The 16,142-nt window shown below is 54.8% G+C and overlaps 7 protein-coding genes across 7 annotated transcripts, besides 7 other annotated features; 4 read left to right on the top strand and 3 right to left on the bottom strand.

Moving 5' to 3' along the window:
* Positions 1-815: 815 nt before the first annotated feature.
* EKO05_0003588 (uncharacterized protein) lies at positions 816-2,630 on the bottom strand (the record flags this gene model as incomplete). The annotated part of the gene is made up of 1 exon (XM_038945328.1): positions 816-2,630. The coding sequence occupies one exon, from the start codon at positions 2,628-2,630 to the stop codon at positions 816-818; it is 1,815 nt and encodes a 604-aa protein (XP_038800686.1).
* A 491-nt stretch (positions 2,631-3,121) lies between these two features.
* Positions 3,122-4,963, bottom strand: EKO05_0003587 (Amidase; the record flags this gene model as incomplete). The annotated part of the gene is made up of 2 exons (XM_038938550.1): positions 3,122-4,781; positions 4,827-4,963. The coding sequence occupies 2 exons, from the start codon at positions 4,961-4,963 to the stop codon at positions 3,122-3,124; spliced, it is 1,797 nt and encodes a 598-aa protein (XP_038800687.1).
* A 473-nt stretch (positions 4,964-5,436) lies between these two features.
* Positions 5,437-6,304, bottom strand: EKO05_0003586 (Endoplasmic reticulum transmembrane protein 3; the record flags this gene model as incomplete). The annotated part of the gene is made up of 4 exons (XM_038938252.1): positions 5,437-5,788; positions 5,839-5,942; positions 5,993-6,127; positions 6,284-6,304. 4 exons carry the CDS (start codon positions 6,302-6,304, stop codon positions 5,437-5,439), a joined length of 612 nt encoding a protein of 203 aa, XP_038800688.1.
* Positions 6,305-6,690: 386 nt separating this feature from the next.
* On the top strand, positions 6,691-8,915 carry EKO05_0003585 (tRNA-dihydrouridine(47) synthase (NAD(P)(+)); the record flags this gene model as incomplete). Its single annotated transcript, XM_038938526.1, has 2 exons — positions 6,691-6,878; positions 6,929-8,915. 2 exons carry the CDS (start codon positions 6,691-6,693, stop codon positions 8,913-8,915), a joined length of 2,175 nt encoding a protein of 724 aa, XP_038800689.1.
* A 654-nt stretch (positions 8,916-9,569) lies between these two features.
* Positions 9,570-11,390, top strand: EKO05_0003584 (Acid phosphatase; the record flags this gene model as incomplete). Its single annotated transcript, XM_038938299.1, has 4 exons — positions 9,570-9,613; positions 9,682-9,734; positions 9,787-9,852; positions 9,901-11,390. 4 exons carry the CDS (start codon positions 9,570-9,572, stop codon positions 11,388-11,390), a joined length of 1,653 nt encoding a protein of 550 aa, XP_038800690.1.
* An 858-nt stretch (positions 11,391-12,248) lies between these two features.
* On the top strand, positions 12,249-12,740 carry EKO05_0003583 (uncharacterized protein; the record flags this gene model as incomplete). The annotated part of the gene is made up of 1 exon (XM_059636196.1): positions 12,249-12,740. One exon carries the CDS (start codon positions 12,249-12,251, stop codon positions 12,738-12,740), a length of 492 nt encoding a protein of 163 aa, XP_059492179.1.
* Positions 12,741-13,607: 867 nt separating this feature from the next.
* Positions 13,608-13,651: a tandem repeat.
* Positions 13,652-13,836: 185 nt separating this feature from the next.
* Positions 13,837-13,892: a tandem repeat.
* Positions 13,893-14,080: 188 nt separating this feature from the next.
* Positions 14,081-14,123: a tandem repeat.
* Positions 14,124-14,386: 263 nt separating this feature from the next.
* Positions 14,387-14,424: a tandem repeat.
* Positions 14,425-14,527: a tandem repeat.
* Positions 14,528-14,546: a tandem repeat.
* A 120-nt stretch (positions 14,547-14,666) lies between these two features.
* Positions 14,667-14,694: a tandem repeat.
* A 512-nt stretch (positions 14,695-15,206) lies between these two features.
* Positions 15,207-15,832, top strand: EKO05_0003582 (uncharacterized protein; the record flags this gene model as incomplete). Its single annotated transcript, XM_038938303.1, has 3 exons — positions 15,207-15,532; positions 15,586-15,690; positions 15,739-15,832. The coding sequence occupies 3 exons, from the start codon at positions 15,207-15,209 to the stop codon at positions 15,830-15,832; spliced, it is 525 nt and encodes a 174-aa protein (XP_038800692.1).
* Between the last annotated feature and the right edge of the window lie 310 nt (positions 15,833-16,142).

Raw genomic sequence — 16,142 nt, 5'->3', positions numbered from 1 at the left:
ATGGGTTTAATTTAGTTCGGGTCACATACATTATACTCCGCGCAGAGTGACACTCTTCAGTCAAGCGCTTTCTATCAATCGTGTCTATATTCATAATACCTTCGTGTCGTGACTCGTCCAAGCATCCCCCCCGCCACGCAATCCACAACCAGTGTCAGCACTGCTCTCTGTACACGACAGTGTAAACACACGGATTACCCCCCAACACACAACGACCGCCACAACAACCATGCCAGATATTAGCAACGTGTCCAAACAACGTGATCAAGCAGACACCACCACTGAACCCCAAGCAGCCCTGCACCAGCAACTCTCCTTGAAACGGACCGTCAACAGAACCACATCACTGCCGAATCAAGCCGCGTCGCAGTATATATCCAGAACCCGATAAGGTAGTTTCCACCATAACACGACACGGCATTTCTACTCCCTAATCTGCATCTCGTCCAGCGCACCCAGAGAATCCCACTGCTGAGAAGCTGGCGATGAGTGTCGGATGTCGAGTCTAGTATTCCGAGATTGATTGGGCGAGGATGTCTAGCGCGGAGTGGGTCAGGGTGGACCGCCGTAAGATTGAGGACTGGACTGTAGGAGGGTTGCTGAGAGGTCGAGCGGAGACGGGGTGCGGTGGTTGCATGTCGAGTGCGGATCTTGGGAGGGAGTCGAATCTGTGTGTACGTAGTCTCACGGATGTGAAGATGTGGGGGTAGCGAGTGGGGGTAGCAGTATGCAACAGGATATGGTGTGCGTGCTGTGTATCGGTAGCAGATGGGATGGTTTGGTATTCTTGGGGTTGTCGAGGGGTTCTACGGTACTTAGTCCAAAAAGCGCATCAGCGCCTCCAACACCTCTCTCTCCGCAGCCTCCACCTCCATCGCGCCGTTGAGTTGCGCCTGCAGCGTTCGCTTGACGTCTGCCAGTGTCTCGTCCGTCTCGGCTAAACCTTTGATGATGGCTTTTCTTGTTCCTTCATCCTCCGCTACCAGCCATGCAAGCGTGGCGTCAATCCTCTGTAGTGCGTATAAACCCTCGCTCAATCTCAGTGCTATGTTCTCAACCTCCAACTCGTCCCTTTCAGCCTTGCTCAAACCCGCTTTCCTGCCTTCTAGACTCTTGTCAAAGGTAGAGAGCCTAGCCACATACTGCCTTCTCAGCGTGATGATTTTGTTGATCTTGGCGAAGTCGCTCTCGAGGAACTTGGCTAGCAGTCGGAAGCGGGAATCCGAGTTGCCAGGTAGCGAGCGTAGTAGTGAAGAGAAGAGGCCGAGGATGTGTTCTGTTTGTGCGGGATCGGGGCGTTTGGTCTTCATGAATGTGCTGAAGAGAGGTTTGAGGCCGCGGGCTTCGACCAGTCTCTCGCAGACAGAGACGTGTGGTGGTACACCGTCGTTTAGGTCTGTGTTTGCAGTATCTGAGCCATTCGATGTAGGTGTGGGTGCAGGCTCAGCATACCCGCAAGCATAGTCCAGCACTTTGAGCGCGCGCGATTTACTCGTTTTGCCATCGCGTACAAGCAGGAGACAGAGTTCTGTGCCCTCGGCTTCGAGGAACTTGGCCTTGCCGATGGGCTCTTCGACAACGGATGTCAAGCAGTTGAAAAGGTTCTCCATAAACTCTTCCTCGTCGCTGTCTTTCTCAGGGTCGTCTCTGCGGTAAGGCGCAAGATTTGTGAGAAAAATCTCCACTCCGTTGGCTTCAGCGATGAGTGCGCGATTTGGTCGCGACGATTGTGTGAGAATAGAGAGGATTTCAGAGGCATATTGTTTGTTCTGCGTTGTTGGCTTCTCGGGCTTCTGGATGCGTTCAAGGAGCCATGTGAGCAGCGCCTTCTCCTTCCCAATTATTTCGGTATTCGAAGGTTGTGATAGCAGGTTCTCGAGCACGCCGAGGGAGTGATATACGCCAGAGGCGTCGGTCGCGTCGGTTTCGTCGAAGCGGGAGAAGTTGGAGATAAGCAAACTGAGCAGATCTGCGTCCAGAAAGGCTGCGACCAACGCATCCCACTGATCCTGCTCTGCTGCCACATCCTCGTCTGTGAGCTCTGATATCATCTCTATTGCGCCAATCGCAATATCCGTGTTCTCGTGTGCAAGCAGCTCGACCAACTTTGCAGCCGCTGGGCTTGTGGCGAACTCTTCATACAGCTCTGTATGTTCTGACAGTATGCTGAGGTCCTTTATCCCGTCGTCCAGATCTCCCTCCGACTCCATGAACTTTGTGGGGTCGCTCTCGTATTTTGCGCGCAGCGAAGCGTTCTTGTTGACCTTCTTCTCGAACTCGCGCGCTAGTTTGCGCACCCATGCCGCATCGTACTTTTCTTCCCGTATCGAATCCTCCCCATCCTGTGCATCGAGAAAGTCCATGGCATCTTTCGCATTCTCGTCCAAACCACCACCAAAGAATCTGCCTTCCTCGTCGTCACCGGGCCCCTCGTCCTCGAAGTCCGGCGGCAGAGATGGGCCTGCCTCATCCTCATCCTCCTCCTCTTCTACTTGCGCTGAGCGCTTGACGTCGCTGTTCCCTTGCAGTTTCGCGGATTTGTAGGCTTGCGACGGGTCTGCTTCGATTGGGTTCTCGAACTTGCGTTTCGTGCCATTGTGGCTTTTGAAGAGTTCGTCTATACTGCTCATGTCTTTACACGTAGCGTGAGAGTACTGGAGGAGGAAAGTGTTGTGTAGGACCTGTTGGTTGCTCTGTTCGTGAACCTTCAATCGCAGCTTGAGCTCTCTAGCGCGTCATCCGTATTGCTAACTACATTAGGGAAGGCGTGATCTGGCCATAATGCCATCTTTAGAGCACATAACGAGAGGGCAGTGTGTGTTCGTAAATCTACTTCAATTGAATAAAGATTGATGAAACTATAGATGATGACACGTTTTTCGTGTCGATAGTCGACTTGATATGAACAAGCCATGTTGTGGGCGATTCTGATTCTCCACACTCGCAGCCGTACAATAGGCCCAGCTTGTCTGAGGTGCTGGTGATGTTGGCAAGTGGTATGGAACAGAAGGCCAAAGAAGTAGCTTGATAGCTTTTTCCGGGAACAAGCAGTGCCACTTTCATAGAGACAGACTGTTGCTACGGCATAGCCTGTTGAGGTTTGCAAGAGAGATCCACGATTCTACTTCTGCGCAGCTCCCAACGCATCAACCCACGTCTCAGGTCTCAGCTTCCCACCCGCATATCCGTCGTGCAGCCACTTCTCGCCATCGAAACCAAATTCAATCAGCGCATCTTCGCTACCCCATTCACCCTGTCCGCTCAATCCTATAGGCACCTTGCCCTTGCCCTTGCCCTTGACACCGTCCACATATCCAACAGGGAACTGTATGCAAGGAATGCCAGTGAAATTTGCTAGCCACACATACTCCATGTTTTTGAGCTGCATGTTCGCGTTTGTCATGCCATGGGACAGGTCCGCTTCTTCGATAGGCCAACCAGCATTGGGAGTGGTAGGCGTGACGATGATGAGACCTGGATGCTGTTTGAAGAGATAAGCGAGGTGCTTCATGATGACATTGCGAACGCGTTGGGCGAGGAGGAAGTCGGTTGCCGGTGTTTGGCGGGCCACACTCATGAGGATTCTGTTGGCAGGTGTCAGATCATAGATCGATGTCTTGTGGCTGGCTGCGCCTTCGGCGAGGATGGTCATGGCGTGGGCAAGTTGGCCTTGGTGCAGTAATGGGATGCTGATGTCAACCACTTCGTAGCCAAGTTCTGATTGAAGGTATTGCAGGGCTGAGTGGCATGCCTCTTGGACTGGTGGATCAGCGCGGTCGAACCAAGGCTTGTATATACCGAGCACCTTATTGCGAGGACCTGTAAGTGCCCTGGGTGGACTGAACTCAGAAGATGGATAGTTGGATGGATCAGGCTGTGCGAGGACACGGTAGGAGACTTCGAGATCTGCCATGCTACTTGCCAATGGACCTCGCACCGTGACAGACTTCCCTGCGTTGGCCATTGGAGCCGTGGACACTCGGTCATGAGAGGTCTTGAGGCCATATAGACCACAGTAGTTGGACGGGATCCTGACAGAGCCACCACCATCTGAGCCAATCGCGAACGGGACGATTCCAGCTGCAACAGCGGATGCCGCACCTCCAGACGAACCTCCCGTATAGTATCGTTCGTGATAAGGATTCAATGGAGTACCCCAGATAGGATTGTTGTTTGTAGTGTCCATTCCCAACTCATGCATGTTGAGCTTGCCGATCAGAACAGCTCCTTGCTCTTCAACCTTCTTCACGCACCAGCTTGTCTCCACCTCATATTCCCTGCCATTGGTGTAGTCGTAGCTCGTGCCAATGTACCTCTTGTAGCCCTTGACCTCGAGGTCGTCTTTAACAGCAAAGGGAACGCCGTCTAGTATGCTCAGCGGCTTCCCTGCCTTCCACCTGCGGGTCGAAGCCTCTGCCGCTTGTCGGACAAGCTCTATCTGGCCTGGCATGAACGAAGTGGAGTGGCGCGACCGTTGAGAGGCATCTCTTCGGATAAGCGGTAGCAGGGTCTCCACAACATCGAGAGGTGTATGCGTGCCGCTTCGGTAGGCGTTGTGGAAGTCGGCGACTGTGTAGAAGCGAGGGTTAACGTCTATGGGCGTGACTCGCAGCTCGTTCACGCTATCGGGCAGGCTGGGTGCTATGTCGCCGGATGTTGATACTGGAATCACGGTCGGGTCGTATCGAGGGTCAACGCCATCAAGCTCTTTGCAGCTGCGCAGAGAGCTGAAGCCTGCGTTGCTCCACAGCAGGAACGGCAATCCCGGCACGGCAGCGACGCTGCATTTGTCAGTACGAGTCTGGCCTCAACACAAGAAGCCTTACAGGTTTGCCAGGTAGTGCAAGGGAGTGCCCTTGATTACAGGGTTTTTGGGTGGAGGCGCAGCTGAGTACTGGGATGGATGGGCGGTTGGCGTGGGGTAGTTAAGAAACCGTGCCGCGGCACCATCAATGTTTGACATGATTCGAGCAGTATCCTAGCCGTAATTGGTTGTGATGGGATTGAGGTTTCTGGATTCCTTGAGCTCTCAGAGGATTCGCGTCGGCTTCAAACCGTACTCTGGAAGCTAAGAGCTTGTAGCTAGGTAAGCATGTCATGGCGGGATGATCATCGATAAGCACATCTCGATCAGCACAAGCTTCAGGGCTGCCAACTTGGAAACATGATGCTACATCACTCGCCAACTCAATGCCTGGAATTCTCTCTGCTATGGCATTGTAAACAAGAAATAATCCACTCAAAAACGCATCTCCTGATACGCTGTGCTAGACGCTCCAGTCCTTCTGGTTTCCCGGCCTTTTGGTGTGCACGCAAACAAGTGCTTTGGAACATCCCGAAGGTAGAGAAACCGGAGGATGAGACTGCGCGACCTCGATCGCGCCCGTACTTGCTGCGACGGAACTTGACATCACTGCTCAGTAGACCACTGGTCATCTATTGCTTGCCAGAGACTTCGTCGCCCATGCGGTTGTACTCCTTCTGCATGCTCTCAACCTGCTTCTTCAGGTTCTCCATGTCGCGGTCCTTGGCGGCGAGCTCGTTCTTCAGCTTGCCAACCTCACCAGCGCCGCCCTGGACGTCCTTGAGGGAAGAACCCTTCTTGGTGCCAGTCTCGCCCTTGTATGTCTTGAGCTCCTCTTCGAGGCGGAGAACATCGAGGATCATGACGTAGGTGCGGTTGAGGATCAAGGAGAGGAACAAGGTGAAACCGCAAAGGTACATGTTGCGCTGAGAGTAAAATTTGCGAGCCTGGACCTCCATGCGCTCAATTCCGCCGAGAGCTTGTCTAGAAACTGTGTCAGCTAGAGTGGTAGTTTGCGTGGTGGGTTGACTTACCCTCCCTGCTGGTTGTTGCCACCAAAGCTCGACAGCTCGACCTGGACGCGGTAGACACGGTTGACGCTGTCTACAAAGAGGATAAGGATGAAGATGAAAGTAATCTGGGATAGGATTAGGAACATCCCTTTCCGTGTGTAATGATACAACTGACCTTCATGCCATACTGGAGCTTGGCGATGATCGGGCTCTCTGATATGAACGTGAAGAGCTTGCGGCGCCATGTGAACGGCAGCGGGACAATGAGAGCGCAGAAGATGAGCATCTCCGTCACCAGGAGGAGGAAGACCTAGAGGAGAGCAATTGTAAGCACGTGGACCACGTTGGGTGTTCGGAGAGGGGTAATGAGGACACGCGAGCATCAAGCCCTGAGATCCCACCATTGAATGGTATCTCAATAGCAGCTGCTGCCTAGCAAGCATCGCCGTAGGATACGACAACTTACAAGACTGTAGTAGAGCGTCATGATTGCGACGTAGCTCTGTTCTCACAGGGGCTGAGGTTGGAGGTGGATTGGCGGGGCTGTGTGCAATAACGTCGCACAAAAGGTAGGTGAAAGGTGCTGGACTACTTCCTGGAGAAGATCGATGAGTGTAAATATCTGAGGTTGCCGTGGGTTGAGGGGAAAGGAGAAGGAACAGATGGAACACGAGGCAGGGTCGTATCCTCTATTGCTAGCTTGTGAATCTGACGTAAGGCTTCGGGAGGGCGCGGCCTAGTTGTGGCTGAAGGGTCTAAACCGTTTCAAGCATGGCTCCAATTCACTTTTGTCAAAATCCAGATCCAGAAGTCCAGACACCAATATCATCTGTGAGGTCAGCGTGCAGCAGTACCTCACCAAAACCAGCTACAATGGACGGTGAAAAGATCGAGAGCGTGTCCGGTCAGCCGTTACCTGGTGCGACCATTCCGCTCGACTCCAATGGTGCACACATTGGCGACAGTGAGATTAAGAAGCGAGCGAGGAGCAACAGCCCCAATGGCGAAGCTGCAGAAGGGGCATCCAAGCGCCAGAAAGGCGTTGCGCCCATCAAGGCAGAGTCAGTCTTACCACTGAGGTTACATGTTTTGTCCTGCTAATGCTTAGTAGATATTTGATTCACCGCACTGACGCCAAGGTTGAGACTAAGGATGCAGTTGTTGATGATGATGCAGCTGAAGCTGCAGACGACCGCTACCACAAGGGTGATGCGCGTGATGGTGGAGGCAAGGGAAAGAAGGATAAGAAAAACAACAAGAAGCAAAAAGGTGGCCAGAACACCAGCCGGACGTTCGGCAGCTCTCGTGACAAATTGCCACTCTGCGCGACCCGAATGCTCAGCAATGAGTTCTCTCCAAAGGAATGCGGGTTTGGTGACAAATGCAGGTTTGAACACGATCTTCGCAAGTACCTGAAGGAAGGCCGCCGCGAGGACCTTACTACCTTTGACGGCAAGTGTCCAATCCACGATGTGAAAGGATACTGCCATCTTGGTTGGAAGTGTCGGTTTGTCGGTAGTCACTCCAAGGAGCGCGACACTGAGGATGGGAGGAAAGAGCTGGTTTTGATCGAAGACTCCGAACGTACATCAACCATGGTCAACCTTGAGGATGAGGTTGACGTTGCGAACGTTGTATCAAAAGACGTCAAGATCGGCCTCGCAAAGCGGAAAATCAACACACCACGCTCGGACCAGTACATGAAGTGGATCGACTCCAACAAGGACACCGAGCGTGCTATGTTTGATTCGGCAGCCGGCGACAATGAAGCGTTGAAGGAGGAGAAAGAAGCCCGCAGAGCAGAGTTTGTGGAAGCACCCTTCAGACCGTCTGAGAAGCGAAGGCTGTACTATGGACCCGAGACGCCCAGTCTTGCACCCCTCACTACTCAAGGAAACATGCCGTACCGCAGGCTTTGTGTTGATCTTGGGTGCCAAGTCACGTGGAGTGAGATGGCTATGGGCATGCCATTGATTCAGGGCGAAAGAGGCGAATGGGCTCTCATGAAGGCCCACGAGTCCGAAATCAGCCCGCCAAAGTTTCTGCAGAAGAACACTGTCGTGCAAGGGTACGACAACGCCAGTGACATGAAGTTTGGCGCCCAGATTGCGGCAAACAAGCCATGGTTGGCTGCAAAGACTGTAGAGGTCTTGACTGACCACTGCCCCAAGCTCCGAGCTATCGACTTGAACTGTGGATGCCCCATCAACCTCGTGTGCGAGAAGGGAGCTGGTTCGGCGCTCTTAGACCAGGAATCCAAGCTTGAGAGTATCCTACGCGGTATGAGCTACGTGTCGAAGGAGACACCCATTACTGTCAAAGTCCGCATGGGCACGAAAGACAACAATCCGACCGCCACGAAGTTGATCAAACGTCTTGTACTCGGTGGCTACGAGGCTGTCCAATCCGGCAAAGGCACGTCGGGTATCGCGGCGATTACACTCCACGGCAGGAGCAAGCAACAGCGCTACTCCAGAAGTGCAGACTGGTCGTACATTGCCGAATGCGCATCACTCATCAAGCGTCTCAAGAGCGAGAAGGATGCTCGAACAGATACCATTGCAGAGGCCGATCCTCGTGATCTTGCCAACGGTGGCCATGTATACTTTGTCGGTAACGGCGACTGCTACTCTCACGAGGATTACTATAACAACATCAACAATTCCGGTGTCGATTCTGTCTTGATCGGCCGCGGCGCTCTAATCAAGCCTTGGATCTTCGAGGAGATCGAGAAGGGTCAGTACCTCGACAAGTCCGCCACTGAACGCCTGTCCTATATCGAGAAGTTTGCCAAGTATGGCCTGCAGACTTGGGGTTCTGATGAGATGGGTATCGGTACGACACGTCGCTTTCTGCTCGAATGGCTCAGCTTCGCTCATCGATACGTGCCTGTGGGCTTGTTGGAGCACCTGCCACCCAACATTCAAGATCGACCCCCGAGGTTCAAGGGTAGGGACGATTTGGAGACGCTGATGGCGAGTGAAAACTACAAGGACTGGATCAAACTCAGCGAGATGTTCCTTGGACCCGCGCACCCTAACTTTGAGTTCGAGCCCAAGCACAAGTCCAATGCCTACGAAATCGAGGCAGAGGGGTGAACGGATCTTGTGACCAGAGTGCCTTCACTGTCATGTTTGGAAGCCTGACGTGCGGTTACACTGCAGGGTTGGATACATCAATTTGAGTACGCCAATCTAGGTTCAACAACTGTACTTTCATGCCTACGTGTAAAGGCATTGCATCCCGTTCTCGAATATGCTTTCATGTGATCCTGCTATGAACTTCTATAACGTGCCTGCTTACATACACATGCTCAGGACAATTTCCAGTGAAGGCTTCTCATCTACTTCATCTGCAACGATGCGGCCGATGCCTCTCAGACTAATCCGTCGTTCGATAACGATCTTGAGAGTTATTGCGTTTAATTGAACAACAGTGTTGAGTACACCACTTTGCATGAGAAAGCTAACAAGCGCAATACATCGTTAAACTACCGCGGTGTTCATGCAAACGTTCGCCGTTGGGTTGTGCCCAGCCTCATGTTCTAACGATGTCGTCACTGCCGTTGTTAGCGCCTGAATGGGCAAGCGCGCCAAACCTGGGACGCGTCGAAAATCTGTACGGCGTCGCAGAGCTGCATGAGATTCCGCTGTTGATCTGAGGCTGTCATCCACGCGCAGAGAGGCACGTAGAAAGGCTCTAGACACTGTCATCTCCAACCTGTACAAGTCTTTTAGCTCCAGTACACAGTCATGCACGGACTGCTTGAGCTGTCTCTGCAGCTACTCAATTTCAGGTACGAGGACTTTCTAGGACGTTGGTGCTACCATGTCTCAGTCAACGGTCTGCTAATTCCCGTTGAAGGGGTTCTTCTGACGCGCAAAAGCCTATACTTGGTGAAAATGCTGTTGTGAAGCGTGAGTACCATGATTATCCAATATCGAGATTGTAGCGCTGAGCCACCATTAGCCACACCAACAACCAAATCGTCTGGTCTGCCTGACTACTTTGTCACGGATGATGGCCACTTTGCAGGTGAATCCTTACAAAACATGACGCCGAACGGGGTCTGACTTCTTCAAGGACCTACCCAGACTGGCGATGCACCATATCTTGCGCAGACCAACATAGCGCCCTTTGTTGGTGTCTCATTTATCCCCAACGCGCCTCTGGAGACGCAAGTACCTATTGCTAATGCTGAAGGCCGAAACATCTTCCAAAGCCTGGCAAACATCAGTCCTTACTTCCCCAACCCTCGCGGCTTCGGTGTCGACGAGTATGCAGTTCCCCCAGGTGCCAACGTGACCTGGTTGAACATGGTGCACCGTCATGGCAGCCGGTACCCTGAGTTCAGCGGCGACGCGGCTGAGATGAAGCTCGGGAAGAAGATCACATCCGCTGCTGGAAAGTTCACTGGCCACGGCGCACTGGACTTCCTCAACTACTGGACCTGGGGCCTCGGCGGCGAGATCCTGGTGCCAATGGGCAAGCAGGAGCTCTTCGACTCTGGGACTCTTCACTACTACCAGTATGGTCATCTCTACCCGAACAACGGCAGCAAGATCGTAGTCAGGAGCACCACGCAGCGTCGTATGTACGAATCCGCCGAGTACTTCATGGCAGGCTTCTTCGGACTGGGCTGGGCTCAGAACGCAACCTTGGAGCTGGCGATTGAATCACCGGGCTACAACAACACCCTCGCTGGATACAAGCAGTGCAACCACACCAGCTGGGCCATGGCCCGCGACGCACTCATGGAGTGGGTAAACGTGTACCTCGTCGATGCCCACAAGCGCTTCACAGACAACATCACAGGAGACCTCGACTGGACCATCAGCGACACGTACAACGCGCAAGCCCTCTGCGCGTACGAGACCGTCGGCCTCGGCTTCTCGCACTGGTGCGGCCTCTTCACGTACGAAGAGTGGGAAGGCTACGAGTACGCGCTCGACATTGCCTTCAGCGCGGGAACCGCGTTCGCGTCGCCCGTCGGGCGCGCCATCGGCGTCGGATACGTAGAGGAAGTGCTGGCGCGAATGCAGCAGCACGTCATCGTGGAGCCGTCAGCGCAGATCAACCTCACCCTCGACAACAACACGTCCACCTTCCCCGTCGACCAGGCGCTGAACCTGGACTTCAGCCACGACGCAAACATCATCAGCATCCTCGCTGCCTTTGGCCTGACCCAGTTCGCAGAACAGCTCCCCACCAACGCCATCAAGAAGAAGCGCGAGTTCGTACTCAGCTACATCGAGCCCTTTGCGGGCCGGCTCGATATCGAAGTCATCAAAGCGCCGGGCCCCGTCAACCCGGACCGGCACGCAGAGACCATCTACCTCGAGGGCAAGCCGACGAGCTACGTGCACTTTATCCTCAACCAGCGCACGATTCCGCTGGGCCGCAGTCTGGCGGCGTGCGGCGACAGGGAGGACGGGTGGTGCGAGATGGAGACGTTCCTCGAGGTCCAGAAGGAGCAGATTGCCTTGGCCGACTATGAGTATGCGTGCTTTGGCGACTACGAGAGTCCCAAGTATGGGGATGTTACGGATGGGAGGCCGGTTAGGGAGGAGTAGAGGATGAAGCTTTGTATATATATCTGTATGTTTGGAGACGTTGGTGAGATGGTAGAGGATAAAGGGAACGAGCTGATGAGAGAGTAGAAGATGAATGGAACGAGGGGAACGCGATTACCCTGTGTATCGAAGACATGGACACTCAGCACTCAGCACTCCAAGTGATGAGCATCATCTCATCGGGCCTTGCCAACCTGCGCAGCGGCACGATAGACTCTGGATACCAACATTCCATTTCCATACCTGTCCACCGACCTCCTCACCTGATGTCACCACCTCGTCGGCCTTGGTCTGCGGACTTCCTCCCCGCCTCAGACCAAGACCTGCCTCCCACTTACCGATATCAGTACCGCCCCGCTCCACCCAGCGCTTACCTACCTACGTTATCAGCCGGGACTACGCAAGACGCAGCATCCTGACTTGCCCGGACCTTCTCTGGCTTTACTGCAGGCTCAGCCCTGTGGGCGGCAGTGTGCGATCGGGCCGAAGTCAGTCTGAGAATGGTTAGGGGTGGTGAGATTGGAATGGTGAGGTGCGGATAGTGGAGCGAGGGTACATGTCGCGGTGTCAGGTACGCCTGAAGTGTGCAGAGGGAGGACAAGAAGCGCCGATGCTGCACAGGTTTTTCTGGAGTTTGGACGTGGACAGTGGACGGATTGGGAGCCGGGACGCGCAATGCAAACGTCACTGCAGGGAGCGTGGAAGCTGAATAGAGGTTCTTCGTTGTGGGGAAGCTTTATTGGATGTGAATTTATTGCAGCAAGGAGATTTGCTTTGGGGCAGTGAATCGTGAATATGGGCTGATGGTTGTCGGTGGATGACTCGTAGTCGCAGCTTATTTTGTAGACTGCACGGACGATGCCACGGCGGTCCTTTGAGTGCAGCGGCAAGCATGAGACAAGACTTGAGCAGTGTACAGAAGCATTGCTGGTCATCTCCACAGAACAGTTGTTGAGCCGGGTGGACGGTGCGACTGCTTTCTTTCGGTACAAGGCTTCATCCACCAGCGATTTAGGGATCTGCGAAGCTTTCTTGGATGTCCCAGCCAGCCATCGGCTGGAGAACCAGGTCTTCCCCTTCCGTCCGAGCACACTTCGGAGATATTACACACGAGAAGCGTTCCAACGTGGCGGTTGTAATCCACAGCAAGCATCCGGTTGGCGGAAATTGCCTGCAGGCGCACGTCCAGCTGCAAGCTGCAGATTCATCAGTCGAGCGCCCGGGGTTCGCGCGTGCGGAGACGGGTCTATCAATGATGCATGTCGTCGATATTCGTTCCAAAAACATGGTCAGCTGGACTTTGGACAAACTGATCGGGCCGGTTTTGGATGTGGATGTGGATGTGGATGAAACGTGAAGTCAGGTACTTCCCTAAGTATAAGTCGATTTGTGCCCAAGAAGGCAAGGCTGCTATGTCTATCATGGTGCAAACCCCCTTCTATTGCAGTATGGTTACGGAGCAGAAAGGCGGTGACCTCGCTCAGCCATGTGGTGCACGGTCTTGGGCGTGTGGGAGAATATCGAGGACGGGATTGTCGTGCATGTACCAAGGAGAAAAGGTCCCGGGTGTGAGGCCGTGGTGGAATGAGACATGGAAGACCAGCTTTCCAGCGGGCAACGTCATGGCGCGAAGATTTTCGCCGTTGCTCATGGAGTGAGCGCGGCAAGGCATTGCGACGTGCCTGCCACCGTGAAAGCGTAGAGAGAATGCTAGCCGTGGCATAGCCAGCTTCAGTCGCGCGAGTTTGTACTCAGGCGCGCGGGTCGTGTGAGAGGCACGTTTTTGGCCACCTCTGCCCAAACCCTCGTTTCAGCGATTTTGATTGGTGGGGGTTGCACGTGACTCTTAACTTGTTGACTCAACGACTAGGTCTTGGCTCGGCGACCAAGCTGGGTCAGATGGCGGGACCAAGGAGGGCGGACATGGGCGTTCCCAGGTTAGAGGATGATCAAACACAGGGTTTCGTCATTGGCTCTTGCATGGGATGAAAAGGGAGGGGAGGCAGTCAGAAACGGTGAGAGGACGTGGGCATAGCGTGTGAGAGGCTGGCGAATGCAGAGATGTGGAGTGCATGCGCCGGATAGAGGAGCAGCTGAGAGATGGTCTGTGAGCGTGGTGTCAGGCGTGGTGCGTTGAGCGAGCAGGCGTGGCGCAGGGTCCAAGTCAAGCGACGATCGCACGCGAATTCGACGAGACAGAAAAGGATGATCTGCGCTGACGGGCGGTGACGGCGACGGCGACGGCGACGATGGCGACGACGATGATACGGACGAGTTGGGGAGGGGGTTCAAGCAGTCAAGCGACGAAGCCGAGTACGTACATTGTCTCAGTGGTAGCGAGGGTAGTGCGGCAGAACAGGGTGTTGGCGCGTGTGCAGCGGGCATCAAGAGCATCAAGAGGGAGTGTGTCTTGGGAAATGCTGGGTGAAGGTCGTCGTGCCCACGAGATGCCAGGATGTCAGGATGCCAGGATGTCAGGATGCCAGGATGCCAGGATGCCAGTGTGCCAGTGTGCCAGTGTGTCAACATGTCAGTATGCCAGTATGCAGTATGCCACTATGTCAGCATCGTCATCTCAGGGCGTTCGCCTCCAAGGGACGGTGATTGGCAGCACAGGCCAAGGGTATGCCGGGCGTGTGTACAGCAACGGCAACGATACGCAGGTGTGCGCAGTCGGTCGGTGGCAGCCAGTGCAGCCAGTGCAGTCAGTGCAGTCCGTGCAGTCCGTGCAGTGCAGTCAGCGTTGTGCCGGCAAGAACGGCATGATGTCAAGCTTGTCGCCTGGTGCGACCGACGGGGTTGCGGCGCTGCTGCGGGGACCAGGGCAAGCTTGGACCTGCCGGAGTGCGGCCATGTTACTTTTTGCTTGCGGCTAGCAGAGCTCTCTCTCGACGTCATGGCTGCTCAGCCTGGACGATTGCGGTTGCATGCACTGGCCATCACCGTGCTCCCGTGCTTCAGCGTTGCCAACCGTTGTCGTGCGTTGTGCCATCAGGCGTTGGTCGCCGCTTGCTGCTCGCTCGTCGTTGATCGTTGGTCAATGGTCAATGGTCAATGGTCAATGGTCAATGGTCAATGGTCAATGGTCAATGGTCAATGGTCAATGGTCAATGGTCAATGGTCAATGGTCAATGGTCGCTCGCTGTTGGCAGTCGCCCCGTTCCGCGGCATACTCTTGACTCGACACTAGTTTGCCGCCGATCAGGCCTTGAGCCCCTCTGGGTGGGCTCCTGTGCTTGGTGCTCGAGGCGATCGACATGTTGCATCCCTAGAGTTGCAAGCGGCGAGCGGCGAGCGGCGAGCGGTAGCCCTCGTTTGTGGACGGCAGGCTGGTCAAGCAGTAGCTGCCCTCGCCCTTCTCTTCTTCTCTTCTCTTCGTCTTTCCTCCTTTCCTTCTCTCACCCTTTCATGCTTGCTTCCTTTCTTGCTCCACTCCCTCTCCACCCAACCACAGTACACACAGCCCCTCTCACCCGGCTCCCTGCTGTCATCGCATTCCAGCACTTAGCACGCTGAGACTATCCACATTCCGCTCAGCGCCCGAGGCTCCGACCGTACGCACGCACCCACGCAGGGGTAGACCGATTTTCTGCCAGCAGCGCTGCAGCACAGGACCCTGGGCATTGCAACTGGCTTAGCGTCGGCAGCGGGGCGCTAACTTGTCGTCGTCGTCCCTCGACATCACCCACTCTCTTCGCTTGGCGCCTGTCCACTTGATCCTGATTCTGATTCTGATCCAACGGCGCCGTTCCTGCCGAGTCTTGCACGCCTCTTCCACTTCTACTACAGCGCCGCACCACACCACCTGTTCTTGACATGTCGGCCCAGTTTGCCTCTGTTCCCTACCCGACTGTCGCAGTCTTCGACGTTGATCGCCGGTCCTCGTACCCCGACGACATGAGCACCACCTCTTCCACCGGCTCGGTCAGCGACCAGGACACCCCCAAGTCCGGCGACCCCACCCTGCGACCGCGCCTGGGCAGCAGAAAGTCCAGCGGCACCATCATCATACCCCGCGACAGCCCCCACGTCGAGCTCAAGGAGGAGGAGTACGACGACGGCGACGCCCGCACCATGAGCCCTCGACGAAGCAGCGAGGAGATTGAGAAGATGGGCCAGGACGCCCGCCAGGCCTTGATAGAGTGAGTCGCATTCTCTTCTCACCGCTACTGCAACCACCACTGACCACTCCCAGGCAAGCCAAGCAACTCCAAGCCAGCCTCATGGAGATTGTCGACCGCGTAGAGGTCGTCAAGTCTGAACACGAGAAGCTCGAGGGCGGCAACAAGTTCCTGCAGTCGTACGCTTTCCCTCCTCCCACCACTCGGCCCTCGCTAACCCCCCACAGATACATTGGCGAGCTCATGCAGACCAGCAAGCTTACGTCCTCGGGCGCAGGAAAGGCCTCCAAGGCCAAGGGCAAAGGCCGCATCATCAAATAACAAGCAATGCTCCCCGCCCCGGCGCGCCTCGCCTACCATGCGGTACACCACGTCGGCATCCTTTCCAACCCTCACCGCATCATCGACGCCACACGCCTCACCAACCCCCACTATACGAGCATCATGATCACCTACTGCCTCACACATGAACAACACCGCACACCTTCCACTCACATCAACTGACTGCGTTTACGAGCGTTGCATAACGGCACGGTTTCCGTCGGCGTCTTTCACTTTGTTCGATTCAGCACACCCGCTTCCTGTGTTATCACCTGCAACCTCCATACCTTCTGTTTCGACAATCCCCACG

Source organism: Ascochyta rabiei, chromosome 5, assembly GCF_004011695.2.
Source record: "Ascochyta rabiei chromosome 5, complete sequence".
Taxonomy (NCBI): domain Eukaryota; kingdom Fungi; phylum Ascomycota; class Dothideomycetes; order Pleosporales; family Didymellaceae; genus Ascochyta; species Ascochyta rabiei.
This window is presented reverse-complemented; position numbering and strand designations above follow the sequence as displayed.